At 41.5% G+C, this 22,236-nt stretch overlaps 1 protein-coding gene across 6 annotated transcripts in view; it reads right to left on the reverse strand.

Moving 5' to 3' along the window:
* Nucleotides 1–22,236, reverse strand: part of GFRA1 (GDNF family receptor alpha 1) — a 203,553-nt gene that overhangs the window by 135,825 nt on the left and 45,492 nt on the right. For 3 of the 6 annotated variants that reach the window (XM_072740188.1, XM_072740186.1, XM_072740187.1), the window contains one exon: nucleotides 4,464–4,478. The exons of the other annotated variants lie outside the window; for them this stretch is intronic. In XM_072740188.1, coding sequence (XP_072596289.1) covers nucleotides 4,464–4,478 — 15 coding nt within the window. The remainder of the gene's footprint in view (nucleotides 1–4,463; nucleotides 4,479–22,236) is intronic. 6 annotated transcript variants of the gene reach the window in all.

The raw sequence follows: 22,236 nt of genomic DNA on the forward strand, positions 1-22,236 counted from the left end.
GGGCTTATGAGTAGGTTAGACTTCCAAAACCATAATCTTTTAACCATAATTCCCAGCCACTAGGGAAGCCTCTGCTTTCACCCAAGTTCTTTAGAGAACAGTCATAACCTGTAGTATGGGATATTTCTGGACTCAAATACAATTACAACTTATCAAGATAAAGCATTAGCAGGAAGCCAAGTTGGGTCACAAATCTCCCCAATTCTCTCATTTTACAGATAGGAAAACTGAAGCTACAGGGCAAAGCAACTGGCCCATTAGCCCCCCAAAAGGCAACCTTGCTGGAAGCCAAACTGAGGTCTCCTGAGCATGTAATGTATATATTAATATATAATAATGTATGATACACATATATATGTATATTGGAGAAAAGTAGCTCTTTAAAATCTAAAGATAAGTATAGGGGTATTTTAATGATGCCCTTGATGTGCACAATTTGCCAGCCTTAAGGAGAGGAGGTGTAAGTTCTGGGCACAATCCTCCCCACAGGTAAAGTGAGCAGAAAGTGAGACACTTAGTGGAGGCAAGCTGGCCAGGAATGGGGCTGCAGAGACCCTCGGAGGGGAGTGCTTAGGGCCTGTGGGCAGGTCCCCATATCAGCTCGGCCTGAGCCCACTCAGCACTCAGCCCTGGTCCTGATTTTAACTTCTCACACACTTTTTATGCATTTTTGTACCAGCCAGTGTGGCAATATTTCATATAAATATTTCATATAAATCAACCACAACACTCTTTTGCTTAACACCCACTGCTGACTTCTTTCCTCCAATCTCCAGTGTACACTCCTACCCTCTTCTCATTTCCTCATTTCACACAATACTCTCCCTCCCTTGCGAGCTCCTGCCACACCAGCCTCCTTCTGATTCTGGAATATTGGGGTGTTCCTGCCTAGTGGGGTTCCTCTACATCCTCCAATAGCTGGTCCTTCTTGGCATTCTCTCACCATCCCATTAAAATGGCCCTCCTAGCCATGAACACATCATCCTGTGACATTATCTTCACTGCTTGTATCCCTCAGAATTCACCTTGTTTGTTTTGTGGCATGCTTGGCACCAGGGTCCCCCAAGCTAGACAGTAATTTCCATGAGCAGCACAGAGCCCTTGCTGTCCTGTCCATCCCCTCATCCTCAAGGTCTAGAAAGTGCCTGGCACATATTTACCGGTTGCAAAATAAACCAGTGCACTGTGTCTGAGAGGTATTACTTGAGCTGAAAGAAAAATCTCTTTAATAGCAAGACCCCAGCTCCAGGCGAGAGCTGTGCAGAAGGAAAGACTATGCCTCTTCGGGCTCGGAGTCTATCAGGGACTTCAGTTCACAGCACGGAGCACAGAATTAACTCAATGGTGAAGTCTTTATACTGTGCCCACTTACACTTTCAAACACCCTGCTGAGTGGCATCGCTCTGATTTCCAAGCCACTCGCTCGGTTTCTGTTCGATTTCAGAATCAAGGTTGAGCCCATGGATGAGTATTCAAAAGGTGCTTCAGTAACTTCAAATGAGGCGTGTGTGTGTATGTGTGTGTGTGTGGTCCTGACTTCATTATTAAACGATTGATATAAAAGTGCTCTAAAACTCGAGATTCAAAACACGTGTGCAGATACAGCGTTTTCAACTGCATTTGATGTTGTGAAGAGCAGCTCTATGGCTCGTCGGCATTTCTGAGAGCCATCCAATGGTGCGTGAGCTCTGTGGACAACAGAGAACGTGTGTCAATTAAGGCTCCTTGAAAACGTGGCCCCACGGCCCTGGAACTCATATACACAGAAGGCCCAGCTGCGGGCCCACTGGTCCTTGACGGTCCTCGTGTCCTGTGGTCTAACCGCCACAGCAAGTGGCCTTTACAGATGAAAGAAATGAAACAAGCTATAAAATGGCAGAGGAGCAGGGCAGAAACACGTCCCCACATGCACACACCACGGACACAGGGAAGAAAGGCTCCACAGTAGCTGCCGCGCTGTCACCTCCTCTAACAAGATTGATCTGTAGTGAAATAAAAGATAATGCAATCCAGGGGAAATAACTTCGGTTTCCTCTGAGAACGTCTGATGTTGTCAGCTTGCCAGGCTACCTCTCTCTTCTGCCTGCCAGGGTGCACAGCAGCCCAAACACGCAGGCACTCCTCGGGCACATGGGCCTCACTCTCCCGGCCAGAAGCACACACCCTCCAAGCAGCATCTCCCGCAACTGCTCTTGGCTCCTCCTAGGGCAAGCCAAAGGCGCCTGGGCCTGGATGCCCATGGCAGGGTCAGGAGGTCAAAGCCGCTCAGAGTTCCCACGGTGTGTGTGGATGGGCCTCAGTTTCCACCCAGTGGCTTCTGTTCATCTGAGGCCACGGCGTTTTCTGGTTGTTTCTTTCTAGCACCCTGTGGCTCCCGTGTTTTGAATTAATGGCACAATTCTGAAACAGAGTTTTTTCAACCACAGAAGACATTGTGAAGTCACGTTTTAGACTATCTGTAAGACACAGAACCATTTGTCTTGGTCTGATGTGACCATCACCAACACATTTAAACTGTCGCGTGTTACCGAGCATTAATTTCCTTGGCAGAATGACCAGAAGCAAAGGGAAGGAGGGGGCACGAGCTGACGGGTTCCCTGCTACAGTTTCAGAGAATGTGCCTCCATATGAAATGGTCCTAGAAGGCCAGAGCCACGTAAATAATTCACAAAAACAAGTTCAGTTCTCTTCATTTGAAATCCCACTAATATCTTACACGGGGCAACGGGCAGCTAGCAGCTTCCGTCTCTGGAAGATGCTATCAAGTCCTGATAGCCAGTGATTTGCAGATGATTATAACTTCTGCTCTGCATATCATTGCAACTGACAGGCAAACCCTATCAATCAAGTGGCATGACTGATAATAAAAGGAGGCAAACTTGACATAGGTAGCCTAATAAGCCATTTTTTTTATACCAACCATGACAACGGTGAATGCTCCCGGTTGTTGGGAGAAAAGCCAGTTCTGCTACAAGCCTTTTCTCTCCCCAGTCTCCTAGTGCCTCAGCACTCATGCTCCAGGAAGACTTCCCAAACTCAAGCATGTTTTGTGTCACAAAAAGAGAATGTAATTCAGAGCTGGGTGGTACTCATATTCTAGCTCATGCAAAAAAAAAAAAAAAAGCCTCTTTTCCTCCCAGAGCATCTCCATGAACCCCCAATTTGTCAAGGAAGAAAACACACTGCAGCAAGGGGCCCTGGCAGCAGGGCTTTCACTACATCAACAGTCACGGCACCTTTTCAATTTTGCTCATCTCTTAGTCTCTAGCCAAATGGAACTTATTACTTATAGCTTGTTGGGATTTATGAATTATTTATAAAAGTAGGTCTATGACTCCAGACTCTTAAAAGACAAACACAACAGTCCCCTCATTGTTACCCACAACTGCGCTTCTATCAGAGCAAGCAGACATTCTCCCTAACACACACTGCATGTTTGGGCTGAAATAATCGTTGTGAAAATATCAAGCCTGTAAGATTATTCAGAAGCTATTTATGGGATGCCTAGATATATTTTTAAACCGGTGTCTTTTATTCTAAGCCAGCCTTGGATTCATGAAAGACACAGCAAACGTGTGCCACAAACGTATTTCCCAGCTCGCGAATACAGTTATGCCCTGCCGATCGTACCCAGTGGTTCCAGACTGTGATTTAAAAGAGACAGAGAGAGAGAGAGAGAGAGAGAGGCGGCATCCCTTTAATGTGTGTCTGGGAGGTTCGACAAGGCCAAGCCTAAGAGTCTCCCTCTGGATCCCAGAGCACGAGAGCTAGTTGTGCATCCTTGGTGAGGACTATAATGCATGCCAGGAGACGTAGTTAGACTTTCCATCTCCAATTCCCCAGAACGCATTACTTTGGCTGGCAAGACAGGTTAGACACTACACATGCTCGCCGTGCTCCATCTCTGTCACAGGCCCAGCTGGAGGGGTTGCCAGGGACACCTGGGTTGAAGGGGTCATGCCATGGTCGTGTCTACAACCCCTCTCAGGACAGTGATGCATTTGGCAAAGAAAAGAAATCCCCACATGGAGCCAGCATATGGAGCCCTGCCCAAGCAGCAGCTGGCCCTGATACAGAAGCCCAGAGGGACAGGGACCTTCTACCTGAACCCTCATCCCAGAGACACCTGCTCCCCACCAGTCCCACGAGTCCCAAGGATACCTTTTCCCTGATGGGGACTCAGCAATGACTCTCCCCAGTGTGCCTGCCCAAACTGCCCAGCCCCCACCCTAGCTCCAAGCATGGTCCGCAGGCAGAGTCTGGGCACCAGAGGCCCAGAGAGGCCCAGAGAGCCCGATGGCACTTTAGGCCACCTTAGGCCACTGTCCCTGTGGTATCTCCTAAAGCCCCCATGATAAGATCACAGAGAATGCAAAGCTCCATAACCCTCTGCACACAGACCACACCCTTCTTTCCAAAAGAGCCCAGCCAATGAAGAAGCAGGCAGGAGACGGTGAACTTACCTTGCTGTAACACATCTGCCAGGCGGGTGGAGAAACAAGGGAGGAGAGAGGGAGAGAGAGGAGAAAAAAAATATTAATAATGATGTCACTGAAAATGACAATGATGATAATCACAGCTAACATATGCTGACTTTGCTGAGCGCTCTTTGTATAATATTTCCTTTAACTCGGAGGAAGTGGTTAAGAGCTCAGGCTCTGGAATGAAACTCCTGGATTTAAATCCTGGCTCAACACTTAGTAACACTGTGGCTTGCATTTCCTAAACCACAAATAGATAGGAGTATTGGAAAGATCAAACAAATTAGGTCCTATGTTTTAAGAGCTTAGATCAGTGTCCAGCACGTAGCAAACATAATTTGGTAGTTATTATTAATATTAATATTATTATTTTTCACAATGACCCTAGAGATTAGATTGTATTCTCATCTGTACTAAACAAACTAAGGGAAGTGAAATTGGAGAAAGTTAGGTAACTCATCCAAGGCCTCAGAGAAGCAAGCAATGGGCTTGGCATTGAACACAAATGTCTGATTCTAAAACCTGTCTCCTCACCCACCACGAAGTGTCTGACTGGTTTATAAATAACACAGAAGCAACAATACCACACAAGAGAACAAGCAGAGGAGGGGGTCTATGAATACGCTAAGGTTTCATATTTAAATCACAGAAGAAAATCATTTGTATGAATTCTCCATATCATAACTCACAACTAACACTGTGCCGTCACATCAATCCTAGGTCAAAGTTTGTCAAAAGGTGAAAAAAATATTGATTTTTATTTCAACAAATATTTGAAAGGCCAGATGCCAAGCACTCTGTCTGGCACTGGGAAACATGCCCCTAGCAAAAGGCATAAATGAACAAGGAGTCACTAATATCCCTCAAAGGGTAATCTCGACTTCTAACACCTTCCATTCACTTTTTCCTGTTTTAAAACTTTATATAAATGGACTCACTTGGTATATATCTTTTCTGTTTACCATTTTTTGCTCCATAGTGACTGTGGGAGTCACCCATGCTCCACGTAGCATGCAGCAGTAGATCATTCATTCTCTTTGCTATATAGTACTCCACTGTGTGATTATATCCTAATTTATTTTCCCCTTGTAATGTTGATGGACATTTGGACTGTTTTCAGTGTTTGACAATTAGGAATTGTGATGAGTATCTTTGTAACGTATCTTCTCGTAAACAGATGTGCATACACCAGGTCCTTTTTGACATCTCTCATGAGCATTCTGACTTGTTCTGCTTCTGCTGCCTCCCGACCACCTCAAAAGTACTCGTCTGCTCATATTTCTCACTCGGTAACTTAAAGATGCAAGACAGTGCTGGTAGGAACACAAACAGCACCACCCAGACGTGAGCTGGCTCCTGCCCTACTAATGGGGCTGTAGTTAGCTACAAAACTTCTGGAAGATAGCTTGACAATATGTAAGGAAATGTGAAATATACACTCCCTGATCTATGAGTTCCACTTCCAGAAATTTAATCTAATGAAATAAGCAAAAGTACAAAATAAGTCTACAAGAATGTTCATCACAGCATTGTGTCTAACGACAAAACAATGGATATTGCCTATTGGGCTATAGGGAATCCACCACAAACAATGTATCCCATGCAATGGATTATGGTACAGCCATTTCAGATGTTGTTGAAAGACTTTGATTACTTCTGAATGAAAGAAAAAAATCAGAAGGCAACATGGCACATGTACCCTGAACCCACTTACATGTGAGTATGCATGTGTATAGCTCTGCCCTGGAAATGTTTGTCTTCAGGTGATGGAATCTGGGGTCACTTTTTTTACATCTTTATGCAAGCATTTCTGTATTACTTGAATTTTTTAACAATGGTCATGCTTTTCATCTATAATCTGAATTTCAAGACTCTACTTTCATATTAAAAACTAAGGGCTACATCAACCTCAAATTTGCTGCCAGTTGTCAGCTACAACATCAGCTCCTAGAAGGTCACAGAGAGTGGACAGCCCCGGGAATGGTGCATATGCACCTTTCAGAGATGGAACATGCACCTGGTGGATTAAACAGACCACAAGGACAGAATCCCCATGGGAGCAGCTTCATGCCACTCACAGATGTGACCCTCACGAGGAGTGTCATTTATATACTATACACATGCTCCCAAGGGCACATCCAAGCTATGGCACAGGTATGACAGGTGGCAGGCTCACAATGCCCAGGGAGTAGGCTAAAACACCACCCTCTCCCTAACATTCACGAAAGCTAACTGAGATGTTAATGGACATAGTGGTCCCATTAAAGGACAACTCCAACTCTGCCCTAACCTAAACATGCTGTGGATTACTTTCTAGCCTCAGTCATTCATCATCAGTACAGATTCTGTGTGGATGGCACTCTCCCCCATGCCTCGACACTGTCCGGAGACTCTGAAAAGGACCACATGCAGCTTCCTAACTACACCTGTCACACGCACTTGCTGCCCCAAACATGCCTTGAGAACCACCCACCCTCTGACCAGCCTGCACACCTGGAGGAGCCCTCCTCCTCCTCAGCCTTCAAATGTCACAGGCACCGTTGAGTTTCTCAGAGCCTATCCCCACAGAGAAGGAAGTCACTGTTTCCACCTGTGTGCCCCTAGAATAATTTGTACACATTGCAATTATAGCTCATATTATAGCTAGTTATTTATATAGACCAGGAGCTCCTGAGGACAAGAGTTACGTGTTTTAATCATCTCTGTGCGTCCTAACTGCCTGGCAGGTACACTCCCACACGGGAAGGAAGGAAAAAGGACTGGTTTGTCTTAGCACTCATCTGGTCCAACCCCCTCATTTTACAGACGAGGAAACTGAGTCCCACAGAAGTAGGATATTTTTCCCAAGGTCACTGACACATGGCATTAAAGACTTAGTGAGGACCACATGAGATTCATTTAACCTTAATGAAGCACAAAAGCTCATCTCTATTATTAGCAAAGCACAAATTAGAGATTTATTATTCTCCTCTAATGAATACAGACAAAAATTTCCAACCTTGAAAACATCAGTGAAATAAGATTAGTCTTTCAAATACGGATCCAGTCTCGACGGATGTCGAGGATCCTCGTCCAGGATCCTCAACCTCCTCTCCATGGCTTTTGACAGGGACACTTCCTTCGAAATTCAGAACTGATGTGAATCACTGGAAAGTATCAGTGGGCAGGGAGGGAGGAACCTCAGGCAGGGATTTAGTGACCTGATTCCTTCCAATTTCACTGTATATTTCATGCTTTAGAAGATAAATCTGCATAGAGTACTATTCATGTCTTCTACTCCAAGAAAGTCTCTTGATTTTCATATAAGCTATTTTAGATTTAAAAAAAAGTTTTTCGGCTTCATTTACATTTTGCACCTTTTATTCAAATGTAAATTTTAATAAACACTAGTATAAATATTGCAACAATTTTGCACATGAGTTATCTTGTAATTTACACTCTAAATTTATGTCTTTTGTAGTCTGTGGCATAAATCATTCCGTTCTTAGCATTAGTTAGCTTTTTGGTCTGTATAGTAATGGCTTGGGTACCTTCTTCAAAATTTCACCTTTCCAGACTGAAGCAGCCATCCAGGCTCAGGCTCAAATGATTTATGGACAGAAGAATAAAAAATAAGTGAGAAGAAGGTAAATCAATCCAGTACTATTTGGCTACATTTTACCTCCTCCCAGAATTCTGGACTTCAGAAGATATTAGCCACAGAAATACTCTTATCCTCATGTACTCTGGTGTTCATCCATCACCCCCAACTCCCAAACCACAGGAACTAGTCACTCATAAAATTCAAAGGTCCTCAAATTGGAGTGTGATATTCACCTTCAGGCTAACCAATCACTAGGAGTCATCTGGTAGTGGATCACTTAAGCGCTGTGAACTTGAAGTTCCTTACTGATGACCTGGGGATATTCCAACACCCACACCTCAGTAGTGGGCAGGTTAAATTAAACAATTTACACCAACATTCTCCCACTGACCCACTCTAAGAGTAAGACTCAGTGCCATCCTTTCTGCTTTCCCAGGAAAGTGGGAAATCACAGAAACACAGAGCTGGGTGGTGCCAGCGCCTACCCAGCCATAGTTAGGTGGAGGCCAAGGGACACCAGGGACACTTATGCAGAAGAAATCAACTCCTTGAGACAAAGCTCTGCTCACACTCACTTCCCTCAACCCCAGTGATTCACGTGAACAAAGAAAGCCTGTTCTCCAGCCCTACCCCCCACTGCCTGCAGCCATTCTGGTCCTATAGATAGATGAAAGGCCATGTATAAGTTGGTGACTCAGATGAGGGAAGAAGAAATTAAAAAGGAACTCATATTTGTCTTTCCTAGCCTCAATGTCCAGTTTCTTCCATTAGGAATGAGTGTCAAGGGTACTTGCCTTCCTCCCCCATAGCTACTGATTCACACCCCAGAGATCTTTAATGCACTGAGTCCTCCAGAGACAGGAGCCATAAAAAGACTAGATTACTTATTATTATTAATAAGTTATAGCAATTAGGCTGGGTGATTCCTAAACGTTGCTGATTAAAAACTTTCTTGAGTGCTACTCATCCACATGACCAGTGTTTACCTCTATTAAAAATGATTTAACTACACTCTGGGTGAACCCCTCTCCTGTGCCTGGGTTAATAATTAGCAGTGCACAGAGCCACGCGGGTTAAGTGAGTTAGCTCTCCTTTATTTATCTATTGCTTTATTTTATGAGGAGAACTGGATGGCAGTCTTATTGCCCATTCAGTCTGCTAGGAATAATTTACTATTTCAATCCTCAGTCCATGGCTATGGTTAGAGAAACCTTCACTATTATTACAACATCACACTTAGCCCACACCCCACAGCATTAAAGATACGCCAAACAGTGAAAGTGTGCCTGACTTCCATAAGACTGGGGGAGGTAAAGTTACCAGTTCTCAAACAATGTAATCATACTACTCTCTCAATTTTGCCTTCTTTTCTAGGTTAAATTATATATGAGGGGAGTTTAGTTTCTTGAAAATGCATGCACTTAACTCCCATTTAAGAAGTCTCACCTGGGGAGATAGCTGTCTTGTGAGTCCTCCTGTGGTTTGAGCTACAGAAAGAAAATTCTCTTTCAAGTACAAGTGCTTTTACAGTAAAGCACTGTAAATTTTACTGGGACCCAACTAAGCAGGGGCAAAGGAAGGGATATGGGGAACAGCTGAAATGAATGATGCTTCCTTGAATGGGCTATGGTTCACCATTAACCATAATCAATTTCAATATCAGCAGAGCTACCCTCTCACCAAATTTAAAAATCCAGCAAGCCTTATCCATGGACATGAAGAGTAACTAGAATTCAGTCTGCATACTTCTATCAATCTCTGTGAATGAAATGAATTCTTTCTTTTCTATGTTGAAAAGTGGGCTGACCAATGCCTACTCTCTTGTCGAATAAGAGCACTCCAGAGTAGTTGTGCTTGACACTGACAAAGCCAAGATCCAAAAATGGCAGGTGGGCTTCCCAAGGAGGGCTGGATTAACTCCTTCTCTCCCAAATATGATTCAGGGCCATGTTACCATATAACCATGGCCACTGGATCCCATGACCTAGGGTAGAGGCCTAGCCCCTGCCCAGGGGGAAACCTCCTATAGCCTGTGTTCTCATCTATACAATGAGGGTGGGAGAGACAAGCTTCTTCCCTACCCTGGGGCTATGATGAGGATCCAGTTGGGTAATTTAATCAGAATAGAGACAGGGACTTTAGCACCAAATCATAAAAGTTCAAATCCTTGCTAGTCTACCATCCGAGCCATGTTGGGCTATTTAACCTCTCTGGGTCTCAGTTTCTTCATTTATGAAATGGAGATAATATAACTTTCCTTTCAAATTCAAAGGAACAACCAAGATGCATGTAAAGCAAATTAGCACACAGTAGCTGGTGTATGGTACATGTTAAGTAAGTGAAAGTTAATGTTGTTATAATAATAAGCAGTAGGATGGTGTAGTGAAAAGCTCAGGTCTTGAAGTCAGAGCCAGTTCCATGTCTGGCTGTGTGACCTTGGGCAAATGACTTTAACCTCCCCAAGCCTTGCAGTACTCATCAGCAACATGCAAATTAACAATAGCTCATTTCTGTGCTACCTCATAAATTGCTGTGGAGATTAAATGAGGTAATGCATATAAAAATGCACAGTAACTAGTACTCAGACCTCTACGAATTGTAGGATTATTAGTCAACACACATATATTGATTGCTTACTATCTGAAAAGCCTTCATGACTTGTTCAGGACTGTAAACCCATCATGGAAAAAAAAATCCATTAAAATAAAATGATCATTTTAATTCCTTCTTGTCATGTAGCTGTGTGCAACTAAGAAACTCTACAGCCAATCTCAAATATTACCTGATGAATGAATTATTCATAATGTTTGAGATCAGAGACCCAATGACATCATATCTCCAAACACTTGTGATCTAAAGGGCTGTGATGAAAACCCAGAAGTTCCAGAAAGCCAGAGCCCTCTGATGTTGCCTATCTCTTCAGGACCTGTCCTTATTTCTCAAGGCCACCACGTAAAGGGCTCACCCAGCCTTGCCCTGGGCTTTGATCCGTGTTTGAAGCCATGCACCCTTGAGATCTAGGGTTCAAAGAAGGTAGGGGGCAGCAGGAGTAAGACCCACTCTGCTGAGCAGTGGAGTTCTATGAAGAATTTCCCTTAAAAAAAAAAAAAAGGGTTTTGCTGCTTTATTAAATAAAATGTTGAAGTTTGAACACAACAAACCACTTAAGCGGAGCCCCTTCCTATCCAGGTGCAAGTCTGTGCTCTCCTGGAGCACAGCCAGAGCGAAGGCTCCTCCAGAGCTCCCAGCCTGGCCTCCATGGCACCACCCAGGAGCTGTGATTAGTTCCTGTGTCTCCAAAGCCAGACAGCTCAGGCAGCCGTGTGGCCACACAGCCCACTTCTACGCTCCTCCTGTTTCCCCCAGGCACACTCAGGCAGCTCGAATTGAACACAGCCCGGTGAGTCTTAGTTACAGAGCACTAGCCGGAAGGGCTTGCTCCTGTCTCCAGCCCTGGATGCCAAAAACTCACCCATTCTTTCATGCAGGAAGGCCCTGTATCCCTCTTCTTTTTCTTCTCTGCCTCCCTTTGGATGCAGACCGGGGAAAGTTCTATGGTTTTCCTTGCCCCTGGCCTCTCCTCACCTTCTATCATGTTAGAAATGAAGACCAATACTTTGCCCGTCATTGGCGCACCTCTGAAGGCACATGGCACTCAGTAAATGTCTTTTAGTATTTGTGAGTATGAAAAAAAAATTTTAAAAGCCCTGAAGTACCTTTCTGCTACATTTTCTGGGGAATGCACTACCAACATCAATCTTAGGCCGTGTGCTTGTAACACATGAGCCAGCACTGACTCTGGGAGACAGTGCAGGAGATGCAAGCTAGTAAGTCCCTAAGATTTTTATGACACACTATCCCTAGTATATCTCATTCCTAGCACAGAGGGATAAAGCTCTTAACTACTGAAAGAACATAAAAAAATAGATTTAGGAATAATACTTTTTATGATTGCATTCTGTATACTGTGAAAGTTATGTTCAAATCTGCTAGTACTTTATGGAGCTGATAAAGTAGAGCAGTATGGCTTCCCAGCTAACAGTGTATTTTATATCCATTTAAAATGTTTTCTCTTAAATTGAATTACTTTTTGAGTAATTATAATAAGACTAATCTGGGCTTAATGAATTCATGTACAAATACTTTAGACTGCATTATTAAAACCTCTATGATATGAAACTATATTAAACTCAATCCCTCTAGCAACCAGTGTTTTTCTTTGAAAAGAAAAGCATACATGGCTTTCTCTGAATTCTTTTAAATCAGCTGAGAAATCATAAGAAGCCACATTAATAGCTCAAACAAAAGAAGAGTTTGATAAATAATATTGTCCTAATTTCCCTAAACTTATATAATTGAGTTTTAATTAGGGGGTAACAGAAATTATCTGTATTAAGCATCCACACATGCAGAGGGCTGAAGAATTAGTCCACCTTCCAGAAAAAAATCAGTTTGGCTCTGATTAGCAATGCCATAAGACCACAATTGGTTAAAAAAAAAAAAAAAGATACATTACTAAAAATGAGCCTGTGTCAATCAAGCCTTATGTTTTAAAAAGTCTCCAAAGAAGGACAAACAGTGTATGTTCTCATTCATTTGGGGAATATGAATAATAGTGAAAGGGAATATAAAGGAATGGAGAAGAAATGTTGGGAAATATCAGGAAGGGAGACAGAACATAAAGACTCCTAGCTCGGGGAAACGAACTAGGGGTGGTGGAAGGGGAGGAGGGCAGGTGTTGGAGGGGAACGGGTGACGGGCACTGAGGTGGACACTTGACGGGATGAGCACTGGGTGTTTTTCTGTATGTTGGTAAACTGAACACCAATAAAAATTAATTTAAAAAAAAAAGTCTCCAAACACAATGGTCTAAATATCTGGATTCTAGTTGTACTAGAGGCAAAGCCACTCATTTTCTCTGGGATGTGGCTCCTCCAGCTACAAACCGGTTTGATCTCTGAGGTCCCTTCCAGTTCTAAAGCATGATGGTTTTAAGTTTAAAATTACACACATTATATCAAATGGGCTCTTCTTGCATATAGCTTATTCGTCATCTTATCCACATTAAATCACATTCACAGAAAAAAAAAATTTCATTCCCTGCAATTCACATACATCCACAAACACATCCATAATACGGCTGGTGGTTTCAAATTTATCCCAAGATATTATCTCAGTAGTAAAGTCTTTTTCCCATTACAGATAAATTATACACCATCTGAAATCTTTAAGATTCTCATGCCTTCTTCAATCAATTTCTATGCCCCTCACCCAACTTACACTTCCCAAAAGATGGTCTAGCAGTTCTGTTGCCAAGTCGACTAATTCCAGCGCCTATGTGTTCCTCAGGCAGATCTGTGAGAGCCAGGCTTTAATCGAATTGGTTGCCCAGATTTCTAAGTTCAAACTAGATATTTACAACGTCCAACAGGATAAGACTCTCTCTTTGCCAGGTGATCATTATCAGGATAGACAACTTTAAAGTAAACATAAGACAATGGCCATCATCATTATTCTGATGGCTTGGCACAGATTGCTATCAGGAGAGCTCCCAGGAGCCAGAGACAATTAAAATCTTGAGTTCAGAGAAGCTGCCCCCAGCATCAAGCATTGCTGATTGGAATGATTTGGGGGGTGAACATGTTTTGGCAAATTGGTGCACATCTTCAGGGAGGGAGGTCTGGCCACATGATACACTCTGGCCCGACCTCAGTTTCAGCAGGTACAGGTTCTGGCCTGGCCCTACCATAAATCCTCTGAATAAATGGGGACAAATCATTTAAGCACTTTAGGTTCCAAAGGGAATTTGACTGTAACACCTCTGCCATCCTTTCCAGGTCTACAGTTTTATCCTGAACATCCTGGGAATCTTTCCTCAGGACTCTACTATACCCCCACAACCACCTGTATGTCGCCTTGGTGCACTAATGCACACTTGCCATCTTCTCCACCTTTCTCTCCACCTAAGCTGAAAGTACCATGATGCCAGTGATGCTTTGCCCATTATAGTCCCAAAGCCCAAGGCAGAATTTGAGTGTAGTAAACACTTCTTGATATTAATAGTAACTAATATGTCTTCAGAGTTTTCAATATATCACCCACTATTTTAAATACACAGATTGCCTTAATCCTCTCAATCACCCTAAAAGTTAGCTATCATTATTATTCTCATTTTATATATAAAGAAACAGAGGACCAGAGAGGTTAAAGTTACCAAAGGTCTCAGGGAAGCAGGTGATTTGGTGTTCAACCCAAGCAGTCTGGCTTCATGACACAACTCTTAACCAGTATGCTACACTGTCTCTTACTGAATGCCCAACGGATAGATGTGCAAAAGTTTAACAGCCAAAGGACCTCATTCCTTCAAACACTCTAGGAGTTAACTTGAGCCATACATACGATATTTTTTTATACATGAATCCCCATATTTCTAGAACTCCAACCACGATTTTTTCTCTACCTTTATTATCTGTGGATTTGGAGTCTAATTGCAGAAACCACCTGGGTGAGCCTTTACTTTGTTAAAACTTCACAAATTCTCTTTTTTTAAACAAATGCAACCATCTCAGTAGGTTTATGGCAACAGCTCAAGTAATGTAAGGACATGGGGACAAGACACAGGGCCAGATGTAAAGATAAGAATTATAAGAAGAGGCTAAGGAAAGGGAGAACAATTCAACATAGGGCCACATGCCGAACCTACAAAGGCACTTAGAAGCAGATGATTTGGACAGAGACTTGAGAGGAATGAAGTTTCACGATATCACTAAGATCAACATAATTTTTTGGCACCCTAGAAACCATGCTTATTGTGATGAGTAAAATGTACTCACATGGATCTACAAGCAAAAAGTCTACTCCCCACCAGCCCCCAACATCTAATGATGCAGTCCAGGGGAAAGAAAGGAGAAAACATGTCAAGCGATGGGGGCATTCATTCTCCCCTGGTCATACTGTTCCTGAGGAAGCAAGATCAATGTTTATTATGTGAGCAAACATTAAACCCTAACGTATTACCCCACACTCTATACGACATAAGTGCTAGTATTTTGCAGAGGGAGGTGGGAGCAAGCAATTAAATGTGAACTACAGGTACTTTGTGAAGCTTTCAGAGCATGGGTCTTTCTTCTGGAAAGCAGTACATTTTTTAAAGCCACCAACTCACAGGCTTGGTAGATAATGTGGCTCCTCTCTCCCTGTCACGGCTGTTTGTGGCAGGACCTCACACTGGGCTGGGCTCTTCTACAATGGAGCCAAGCATTTCAGGGGGGCAGGGGACCAAGAGCTGGGGACCTCACAATCAGCCCCTGTAGCTGTAAACTTTTATCCTTGTGAAGAAGAGCCAGCAAGCAATAAATGTTGCCACCACACATCATACCCCACTGAGTCGCTTTTCAAAAAGAGAAGGGAAAGTTCACTCAGCAGCTTAAGATTCTTTTAAACCTGTATGATATTATTCACTGGCTTAGCCCAGTCATGAAATGTAAATGTCATTTTCATGAAGGATTTGTGCCGTTGGCTGGTCCTGAAGAAAAAGATTCCAGCATCTTGCAGAGCTTAAGAAATTTTAACCATGTTTTCTATATATATGTATACATACACATACACACACACACACATGTACGCATGGGGTGTGTGTGTGTGTGTTTCCAACATCATGGCTGTTATTCTTCAAGTCCAGAGCTGGATTCTAATTCGAGCTGTGTCCCTAACTGGTTATGGCTGGCTCTTAGTCCCTCTGGAATCCCTCAGTTTTTTCACCTGGAATTGAGGATAAAGCGAAACTTTACTACTTCTTCAAGGAAAACAAAAGATAATGGATGTAATCACACTCAGTGGAGCTGATGCACTATAATGAGCAATCAATGCACCTGAAGGAAACAAAAACCCAGATCGTACAGACAGCTTACAATAAAAAGGAGTGTAGACACACTCAAGGCAAAAGTGTTGAATTCTACAGGAAGAGTAAAACAGCACAGTGAGGAAGAGAGAGGTTTCAGGAATGGGGCTTCATGCATCAGGTACAAGCTGAGCTGGATCATGCAGGGCAGTCCTAAACAAAGCCAACATTTTATTGAACACTTATTTCCAAGGGCCTTATTTTAAATATTTTATATAATGCTCCCAAAATTCTGTGACTTAAATATCATTCTCATTCTCTTTTTTCCAGTAAGTTAATTTGCCAAAGATCCCACCAGCAATCTCACTGTAGGACACTCCCTTGTCACCACCGTTGAACCAAAAAGTGGAAATGAGAGAAAAGAGAACAACAGGACAAGCGACTTAGAAAAAATAAAATGGGCTCATGGGAAGCCAGCAAAGACCTAAAGAAGTGGAGATTCATGCTGTATTCGCAGACTCAAGGCTCAATAATGTTAAGATATTTGTTCTCCCCAAATTGATCCATAGATCCAACACAATCCCAATAGTAATCCCACCAGACTTTTTGTAGGAAATGATAAGCCAGTTCTAAAATTTATAAGAAATACAAGAATCTAGAATAGCCAGTCATCTTTCAAAAAAAGAGCAGAGCGAAGTCAGAGGACTAACACCACTCGACTTCAAGACATATAATAAAGTCACAGTAATCAACACAGAGTGTTACTGGCATTAAGACAGACAGGTCGATCAATAGAGCAGAATAGGGAGCACAGGAACAAACCTGCATTTTTACAATCATTTGATGTTTGACAAAAGAGTCAATTCAATTCAATGGGGAAAGGTAAGTCTCTTCAACAAATGATACTGGAGCATCCATGAGAGAAAAATAAACTTAGACTCCTACCTCTCACCATACACAAAAATTCATGATAGGTCACAGACCTATAAATAAATGCTAAAACTATTATGTTTCTAGAAAAAACACAAGAAAATATTCTAGTGACTTGGGAGTAGGTAAAGATGTCTTAGTATTCTGAAAGCAACAGCAATAAAAGAAAAAAATAAGTTAACTTTTATCAAATTTTAAAACTCTGCTCATAAAGAACATCATTAAGAAAATGAATTATAAGCTATTTTGGGGAGAAAATATTCATAAATCTCATATGTAACAAAGGTCTGGAACTCCTTCAATTCACTAGTAAAAAGACAAACAATGCAACATTTTAAGTGAGTAAAATATCTGAACAGACACTTCACAAAGGAAGATATATACTAATGATCAATAAGCACATAAAAAGTGTCCAACACCATTAGTCATAAGGGAAATGCAAATTAAAACCACAATAATATATCACTATACACTCACCAGAATGACTAAAATTAAAAAGACTCACAACATCAAATGTCAGTGAGGATTAATAAATAGCACTTGAAACTGTCCATTGTTAGTAGTAGTGTAAAATGGCATTACTTTCGGGAAAGATCTGGTAATTCCTTAAAAAACTAAATATCTACCTACACCATGATCCAGCAATTCTGCTCCTAGGTATTCACTCAAGAGAAATGAAAACCTAAATCCACAAAAGCAACTTGTACACACATATTCATAACAGTCAGATGGGATGCCTGGGTGGCTCAGCGGTTGAGCATCTGCCTTCTGCTCAGGGAGTGATCTTGGGGTCTGGGATCGAGTCCCACATCAGGCTTCTTACAGGGGCCTACTCCTCCTTCTGCCTATGTCTCTGCCTCTCTCTCTATGGCTTTCATGAATAAATAAAATCTTAAAAAAAAAAAACAGAAATAGTCCACATGTCCATCAACAGGAGAATGAATAATAAGCAAATCTAAGTTTATTCATACAATAGAATAATACTCTACAACATTAAAAAATTGAAATAGTAATATATACAACATGAATGAATCTCATTAATATCATGCTGAGCAGAAGAAGCCTTACACAAAGAGTACATACTGCGTGGTATATTATATTTATTAATATAAAATTCTAGAACAGGCAAATTAATCTATGGTTGAAAAAATGGCAATACTCCCCAAACTGATCTACAGATTCAACATGATCCTATCAAACCCAGCTTTCTTTGCAGAGATTGGCAAGCAGATCCTAAAATTCATATGGAATCTTAAGGGATCCTGAATAACCAAAACAATCTTGAAAAAAGGAGAACAAAGTTGGAGGACTCATGCTCCTACTTCCCAATTTCAATACTTCCTACAAAGCTACAGTTATTAAGACAGTGTCACAGGGGTATAAAGTTAGACACACAGATCAATGGAATACAATTGAGAGCCTAGGAAAAAACCCTCACTCACATGTATTATCAGTTGAATTTTGGACAATTTAATGGGGTAAACATAATCTTTACAACTAATAGTGATGGGGCAGCTGGATATCCACACATAAACACTAGACCCTTATTTCATACCATATATAAAAATTAACTCAGAATGGATCAAACATTTAAAACCAGAAAACTCTTTGTATAATCACTATTCATATTTTGCCATGTTTCTTTCTATGAATATTCTGTTCATGATTATGTATTTCCTGCTTTTTTCCAATTAAGATTACAATGTAACAATATGTCAACATTAATACAGAACTCTTCATATGTATAATTCTGAATAAATAAGTAATCCAATTTAGGTGAATTCATTAATTTTTTCCTTTTTAAAATAATTCTCCTACTTTTGTACATGTATTTCCAATTTCATTAAACTGAAATTGAGATTAGGAAAAAAATAATAAAAAATAAAACTAAAACTCTTAAAAGGTAACATACGGATAAATCTTTGTGGGTAAATCTTTGTTATCACTGAGCTGTACACTTTAAATGAATGAGTATAGTTTCTGAACTATGACATCAAAAGCACAAGCAATGAAAGAAAACACAGATAGCCTAAACAGCTTCAAAATTAAAAACTTTGTGTCTCAGGGAGCATCTCTCTACTTGCTACTGGGACTCTGCCCAATTCACGAATCACTTAATAAAGCCAATTGCATCTTCAAAAACAATCACATCTCAAAGAGCACCATCAAGAAAGTGAAAAGACAACCTGCAGAATCACAGAAAGTAATTGCGAATTATATATCTGATAAGACACTTATATCTAGACTACATTAAGAATTATTATGACTCAAAAATAAAGAGACCAATAACCCAATTAAAAAATGAGCAAAGAATCTGAATGAACATTTTTCAAAACAAGGTATATAAATGGCCAATAAGCATATGAGAAGATGCTCAACATCATTAGGCATCAGGACAATACAAATCAGAAACACGGTGATGTAACACTTCACACCCACTAGGATGGCTGTAATCAAAAAGATAGGCGATAACAAGTGTTACTGAAGATTTGGAGAAATTGAAACACTGCTGCTGGGAATGTGAAACTCCAGACATTGGAGAGGATTCTGGCATCTCCTCAAATGGTTAAATAACAAATTACCATATGATCCAGTCATTCCTGTCTTAGTTATACACCCAAAAGAAAGGAAAACATATAAGGGGCACCTGGGAGGCTCAGGTCATGATGGTTGTGAGATCAAGCCTCATGTTGGGCTCCATGCTGGGCATGGAGTATATTTGGGATTCTCTCTTTCCCTCTCCCTGACGGAGCCCGCCCCCCCCCCACACACACACACACAAAAAAAGAAAGCAAAAGAAAGAAAGGAAAACATATGTCCACAGAAAACCTTATACATGAGTGTTCACAACATCATTAATCATAATAGCCAAAAAATGGAAACCACTAAAATGGCTATCAATTGGTAAATGGGTAAATAAAATGTGGGATATCCAAACAATGGGATATTATTCAGCAATAATAAAAAGACATGAAATAACTAGTACATGCAATGATATGAATGAATCTTGAAACCTTGTCCTTGGAAGAAGCCAGTCACAAGGCGCCACATACTATATGGTCCCATCTACCTGAAATGTCCAGAACAAGCAAATTAAGTACAGAAAATAAATTAATAGTTGCCTAGGGCTAGAAGGGGGTTGGGAAGGGGAGGATGACAGTTAAGGGGTCCTGGGTTTCTTTTTCGGATCATGGAAATGTCCAAAAAATAATTGCCTAATAGATTACAACTCTATGAATGTACTAAAAATCCACAGAGCTTTACACTTGAAATGAATGAACTGTATGTGAATTATATCTCAATAAAGCTGTTTGAAAAAAAAAAAGTCCTGGGTTGTGACTCTATTTCCAGTGACCAGCTATGCCAACCACTGCCTCTCAGGGCCACAGCTGGGCAAGCCAATCTCATAACTGCATCCAGCTATTCATCCCATGAACACATCTAAATAAGCTTGCCCAGGTGGTGGCACCACACTGGATACCAAGAGAGCCAGGCACAGATGAAAGATAGCATCCCCTCTCAAGGAATCACAGCCTGATGACTCAGTCTACACCTAGCCGTATGTGGCTATTGAGTACTTGAGCACAGTAGATCTAAATTGAGATGTGCTCTAAGTATAAAATAGACACTGGGTTTCAGAGACTTGGTCAGAGAAAAAAGTAAAATAGTTAATAATTATATTAAATTATATGCTGAAACAATATTTTGGATAAACGAGGTAAAATTAAATGTAAAAATGAACTCACCTGTGTTTTTTTATATTTTGAATGTGGTACAGAAATTTTTAAATTACATATGTAGCTCAGTACTATCCAGTACTACTGGTTTAGATTTTTAAATATAAATAAATCACTGAAACTTTCCTGATTCCCAGTGTTTCTCAGAGGATTATTTTATGCAGACTTCTAAATGGTGATTAACTTTGAAGTCCACTCAGCAGTTATAAAATGCCTGCTGCCCTGCAATTATGGAGACACAAAAGGTTCCTTGTTTGCTGCCCTCTGCCAATTGGTGCCTTGGACTAGAGTCGAAGATGCTCGGCACAGCCTTTAAACACTGGTGTGTCCAAGTCTTTACAAAGCACAAATGTTTCCCAAATAAGTCAGGCCCAGAAAACTTTGTCTGAACTCTTTAAGACTTATGATCAAAGAGGCTGCCTTTTAAAATGATTAAAGATCAGAATGAAATGACCCCCATTCACAGAAAGAGAACTTCTCCTCTGAGGGGTTTCATCTAACAGGGGCTTTGCATGTCATCTGGGAGGCTTTCCCTGGGCGCTCTTCACTTGTGAACTCTGGATTGTTCAGGGAGGTTTCTGTTTCTCCTTCTCCAAGTCCCTCTTTGATCTCTTTGTCCAGGGTAGTAAGAAGAGGGCCTGTGAGGCAGAGGCAAGTTCTAGATCTCTGGCCCTTCTGAAACTTTATTTTGAAAAATCCAGAGGTATGTCTTTGCCCCAAGAGAAGAAATAGAAATGGACCTCAGTGTGGCAGGCCCCGGTGATAAAGATGTTGTCACCAGGCAGCAGAGCCAAGACCCCTACCAACATGTCTGGCTGCCTCCTCTCCATCCTGCCAATGCCCAACGAACCGTGTCAATGGACACTTTCCTTCCCACTCTCTGGAGTTAAGAGAGCAGGTTTGGAGGCAAAGTAACCTGGTCAGAGCTGGTAAGTGGCACAGCCATGATTCCAACTTGATGCGACCTAATCCCAAAGCTACCGTCCTTAAAAGCATCAAGCTATACTGTCAATCCTCTTATTCCACAAACACTACTCCCTGCTGCATGCTGTGGGAGTAGGTTAGGGTGATTTTCTTAAATGATAATGAATTAGAATCCTGCCTCCTTAAATGAGATACTCTCAAATTCCTGCACCTATTTTTGTTCAGAACCTCTAGCAAACTGAAATAGAAGATAGTCACACTGACTTGATGGCCTCCATTCTGTGCATTATGGAAGCAGACAGATTTCCAGAGTTCTTCCATTTCTTCGGAGTGCTCCGTGGCTGGAAGTGGAAAACGTGCTCAATTCTGTGTCCTGTCACATGAGACCCACTTCTTCCATGGGCTCATCCATGGAAGAGTATACCACATACCATGCTTGTTCCAGCACTTAGGACAGTCACGTATTGTGCTCAGTACTGGGCACATACAAAGACGAATGTACCATCATCTCTGCCCTCTAGGATATTCTGCAGTAAGTGCCTATCAAGTTATTTTAAAGGGCCTGTGTTTGTAGTAAAGCATGTTATAAAGAACAAAGCTCATTTCTGGAGCCAGTTTGTGGCTTGAGACATCTTCAAATTATAGAAGTTGTTACAAAATGTACCTGACTTAGAGTTTCAAAAGAACAGGCTGTAACAGGACTATTTCTAGATGGACTGTTTCAGGGCCTGGGTAATCAAA

The sequence above is a fragment of the Vulpes vulpes genome, chromosome 15, assembly GCF_048418805.1.
Source record: "Vulpes vulpes isolate BD-2025 chromosome 15, VulVul3, whole genome shotgun sequence".
NCBI lineage: Eukaryota > Metazoa > Chordata > Mammalia > Carnivora > Canidae > Vulpes > Vulpes vulpes.